This window comes from Lucilia cuprina, chromosome 6 (assembly GCF_022045245.1).
Source record: "Lucilia cuprina isolate Lc7/37 chromosome 6, ASM2204524v1, whole genome shotgun sequence".
In the NCBI taxonomy this organism is placed as follows: Eukaryota; Metazoa; Arthropoda; class Insecta; order Diptera; family Calliphoridae; genus Lucilia; species Lucilia cuprina.
Genome location: NC_060954.1, coordinates 3,148,801 through 3,154,193, shown reverse-complemented (window position 1 = coordinate 3,154,193; position 5,393 = coordinate 3,148,801). Strand labels below are relative to the sequence as shown.

At 31.1% G+C, this 5,393-nt stretch overlaps 1 protein-coding gene across 1 annotated transcript; it reads right to left on the bottom strand.

Annotated features, from left to right (window-relative positions):
* Nucleotides 1–3,118: 3,118 nt before the first annotated feature.
* On the bottom strand, nt 3,119–5,159 carry LOC111686022 (alkyldihydroxyacetonephosphate synthase; the record flags this gene model as incomplete). The annotated part of the gene is made up of 3 exons (XM_046955328.1): nt 3,119–3,608; nt 3,797–3,901; nt 3,969–5,159. Coding segments are annotated over 3 exons (1,701 nt in total), but the record flags the coding sequence as incomplete, so codon positions are not given.
* Nucleotides 5,160–5,393: the final 234 nt, after the last annotated feature.

The window sequence follows — 5,393 nt, the reverse complement described above, 5'->3', positions numbered from 1 at the left end:
ACTATAGACTAGACTATAGACTAGACTATAGACTAGACTATAGACTAGACTATAGACTAGACTATAGACTAGACTATAGACTAGACTATAGACTAGACTATATAGTCTTTATATGCAACTATAGTCATTAGTAATCTCTACTACATGACAATACAATTTTCTCCCAAGCGCGTTATTCGATAAGATTTTACATAAAATTTGGTCGTGATCTGTGATCACTCACTCTTAAAAAATAAATGAATGTTCTTTTATTTAAGGGCTTTTAATATTAACAAAAAAAACATCTTTATTTTAAATTTATAACCCTTTTAAAGATGTTTTGATAACCAAACTAGGTTTTTTTCTTAATTTGAGTTTGATTAATAATTTCTTTGAAATTCTCGCTTTAAATCTCTTTGCCTAATATCTAAACACTTTGTTAACAATACCTATAGAACTATCTCAACTGTCTAAGTAATCATTAGGGTTGTACAATTATTTAAATGCCCTTAAAGGCAAACACCTTTGTTTAGTTTAGGGAATCTTTGTTTTTATTTAAATATCAGACCTTATTTGCTAACACTTGTGTGTGATTATTCAAATTTTAAATATAAAATTTATCAAATTTCCCTAGAACAAACACAAACAGATCAGATGTTTGAAATGTCTTTTCATGCTTTTTTGTTAAAAAAACATTTTACGCCTCATAGCTTAACAAAGAATAGAAAAGAGGGAAAATAATGAAAGTGCTGTCTGTCTGTCCGTTCCATTCAACCGTCTGTCACTCCTCTTTGTACCAGGTAGTTTTTCTTAATTATCAGTTGTTTATGATCGTGTTAGAGTTTGTTTTGTTAAATTAACATATTGTTTTTGCTGTTGTTGTTTTGTGGCAAGTAGCAGCAGTAGTTGTTGTATTTAATATTATTTAGAAGGTCATTTTAGTATTTGAATTTAAAAAACTTTAGTTGTTAGTATTATCTTTCTATTTCAAACACTTTTCCGTATAAAAACAAACAATAAAATTAAGTACAAGAAAACTATCCGTAATCTAAGTATCTGTCGAATATGTATCTTTTTGTAGAGTTGCTGCTTTACTGCTTACTTCCAGCAAGTGTAACTTAATACTTTAAATGTTCATTAATGCGTTTTACTATTTTAAATTTTGTTTTAGTTGTAATACGCCTCTGAGTCCATAGAAACTTTGCGTCTCAACTCCTCTACCAACAAACCACAATTCGTGGTTGCGGTTGCTTAGTTTTTATTTAGTTTTTAACTGATCCACACTACGTTGTTGCAGTAATGAATGAATAAATGAATGAATGTTTTAGGTTGTAGCGATCTTTTGGTTAGATTTTTTTCAGTTTTTGTGTATAAGTACATATCTGCATGTATCTAATTGTATCTTAATGTATCTTTTTGTTTAGTTTTTTCTTCCTAGATTACTTTGAAACGCATTAGTTATTTTTTTTTTGTATTATTTTAAGTTGGTTTTAGATTTTGATACGTCATGCTGATAAAGATGTGTTAAAATGGAAGAAATATCTTTAAAACGATAAATATAAAATTTGTAAGAAACAGATCTATTGTTAGGAGATCACGCAGCAAGTTGGTAAGACGACTGTAAGTACCATTGAAACATTATTTGACAGATCGATAATCAAACTGTTAACTGTGAGCATCTTAAAAAGAACACGTACTGTTTTTGTAAAATGAAAACAAAGATCCCTTAAGCAATTGATTAGACAATTCGGCAGTCAAAGAGAAAAAGAGATTGATGTAGAAGTATCGATTTCTAAAAACTGGAAGTTAATAGAAAGATTGGTCTAGTTGTCTCTGGACTATAAAAATTCGACTAGACTATGGTCTAAACTATAGTCTATTGACTATAGAATATATATCCTATAGTTCAGTCCAATCTATGTTTTAGTCTATAGTTTAGTGTACAACAATCTCTAGCCTAATCTGAAATCATATCTTAAAAGTTTTAAAAAATCATATTAAAATAAACTTACCTATGCTAAGACCATCATTTAAAAGTCATTTATTCTCTTCTTCTTCTTTTATCAATAAAATAAATGCACTAAAATCACTTTTTTCAAAACAGGCCATTATTATTATTTCTTAACATTTTTATTAAGAAATTCACATATTCTTTTATTTTTTTCCTTCATTTTTATTATTTTTCTTTCATTTTTAATATTTTTATTAATTTATTCATTTTTAAATTTTCTCTTCAATTTCTAACGGTCGTTGATATAAAACCACTTCACAACACTATTATGAAAGACACTCATTTCATTTGTCAACACTTGAAAGCAAAAATGTCACAACACAAACATAACCACACGAACCGATTGGCAGAGAAAAAATTTGCAAATTTGATGCGGCTTTTACTTTAAACACAAATAAAACTTTAAAAAACATATTTCACAAAAAACTAACATTATATTATGAAAATTTGCATATTTATCTATAACGGGATACACTTTTTATAATTCTCGGTAACATTTTAATATATTTTTCTTAAAAAACAAAATTATACTACACGAAACATCAACCGAATGTAACAAATTAAAACCGCGAACTGTCAGCTGATACAAAAACAGAGTAGGTTTAGAGTGAGTGTGTACTAAAACAGAGTTGTTTAAGTGGTATATGAAAAATAAACACAGCAGTGTGAAAGAAACGGAAGTAGAGCAATAATTTGAATGAATTTGTAACGTAAATGTTAATAATTGGAAAATTAAATGTATTTAACTGCAAATGTTTTGAATTTCTTTAGTTTTTAATGTAATTGTTTTTGAATTATGTTTTTTTGTGTATTTTATTAATACAAACATTGTTTTTTTATTAATGGTAAAAATTTCTTTATTTTTTATAAAAAAAATTTAAAATAATACAACTTTGTATAACAAACAAAACCCCAGTATATATAAAAACAAAAAATAACAAAGAAAAACCAATTAACATCTAAATTAAGTTTTAAAAAGCCATATAAATCACAAAAAAGTCCAAAAAACTTAAAAAAATAAAATTTAAACATAAATGAAAAAATTAAATAAAAAATGCATTGACATCACCTAAAACTTTTGGCAGAGATGCCAACTTTGCATTTAACTTAAATATCTCTTTTTTTAAATTAAAATTGTTAAATTAAAAATATTGAATAATAACACATTCTTCTAAATAGTTTCAATATTTCGGAATATCAGTTTCCCTAAAATTTAAAGTTTAGCCTTAATAGTTGTATTAGTTTTCGCCAAATTATCATCTTTGCTCTTTACCCCTTGCAGTTGTTCTTCCAAGGGCAGCAGATTCCCAGTGGCAAATATATTTTTAGGATCCAATTGTTTTTTAGTGGCTTTATATAGATTTGCTCCCGTTTGTGTTATAGTTTTCGTATACCATTGAGAACGTATTTTACCCACACCATGATGATGGGAGAGTGAACCACCACAGGCCAATATCTCATCTCTGGCACCATTTTCTATATGTTCGAATAGTTCGACGGGATTGGAGAAACCCTTGTAGTTAAATGCAAAATAGAAATAAACACAAGCACCGGCATCATAGGTTTGCGTCACGCGACAGGAGATGGAGAAATGGTGAATGCTTTTGGCATGACATTCCTGGAAAAGAAAAATGGGAAAATTGTTATCTTATTGAGGATTAATAGAAAATACTATAGTCTGGACTAGACTACAGACTGGAAAAATGTATGAAATTTGCACAAGACTATAGGGACTTTAGACCATCCTATAGTCTGCACTATGGAATTCTTTAAATATTTTTTTTAATTCTAAATAATTCTTCTTACCAATTCTATGCGCTTTTTAACATTTTCACACAAACTATAGCAACGATCCCATGGCACTGAAGTCTCAAATGATTCCGCCACTATATCATACAGCAAAGCCAAATCCTAAAACAGAAAACAATAAATTATTCTTTCTATATAACAACAACTCTCTTGCTCTCGATTAACTTACCCTCATGTAAGCAATAACAAAAGTCATTATATAACCTCTTTCACCATTTTGACCACCACCCGAAAATCCTTTATGCTTTTTCGCTATATTGATAATTAAGGATTCTTGTCTATCTACATCTTCCGCTTCTCCCTCAAACAGTAATGTGGCGGCACAAATTTTGGTCAAATCCAAGCATTTAACCATCGTAAGATATTTCTTTTTAAATGAATCCTTTAAATCTTCGCTCCAACTTTTCACAGGTTTTAAACTTTGACCCATAATAAATTGATTGTTATCCATTAAACGTACCGAAGCGGGTTGACAGCGACGCTCGGCCACTTCACGCATAAAACCAACACCACTTTCAAAATCGGGAAATACCAGGGAGTTGTAACGTTTAATGGGCGGTAACGGTCTTACTTTTAAAACAACCTCGGTAATAACACCTAACGTACCCTCGGAACCCATAATGACATGATTAAAATCTGGACCACAGGAAATACGAGGAGCCGTACATTCTCGATCCAATACTCCAGAAGGTGTCACCAATTTCATTCTTACCACTAGATCTTCTATATTGCCATAAACATTTTTCTTCATGCCCGAAGCTCGAGTAGCCACCCAACCACCCAAAGTCGAGAATTCATAACTGTCCGGCTCATGACCCACTGTGAGACCTTCTTTGCGCAATATATTTTCCAAATCCTGACCGGCTATACCAGCCTCAAAACATACTGTTAGATTTTTCCTATTCAACCACAACATACGATTCATTTGCGAGGTATCCAATATACAAATCATACGCTGCTCCTGTTGAGGACAAGTAGTGGCTCCCGATACCGAGGTACCGCCACCATAGGGTAACACCACCACATTGTGCTTATGGGCCAGGGCAACTAGTTTTTCTACTTCCGCGTGATTACTGGGCCATGTCACTACATCGGGTATTCTTTGAAATTTATTATGACTTAAATAGTAAATATCGTGCAACGTCTGACCATGACATCTAACAAAACGATCTATACCCTCCTGACTATAGGAGATGTCGGTTTCATGTAATTCTCGAAGAAAATCTGTATTAACGGTGGGTCTCGGATATTCTTGGGGTAGCATAGGTTTGGGTATATTATCATAAACGGTGATGTTGAACGTACTTAAAACCCAATCGGTGAAATAGGGTAAGGCGGCACCTTCCAGGGGATATCTAAAAATTGTTTAAATAATTGATAAGTAAAATTAAAAATCCGATAATGAATAAATCGGGAAATGAACTATGAAGTTGACCACAGAGTGTACTATGGACTAGATTAAAGTCTGCACTATAAAGTGGTGAAAAAACTAGACTATAAACTAGACTATAGACTAGACTATAGACTAGACTGTAGACTAGACTATAGACTAGACTATAGACTAGACTATAGACTAGACTATAGACTAGACTAT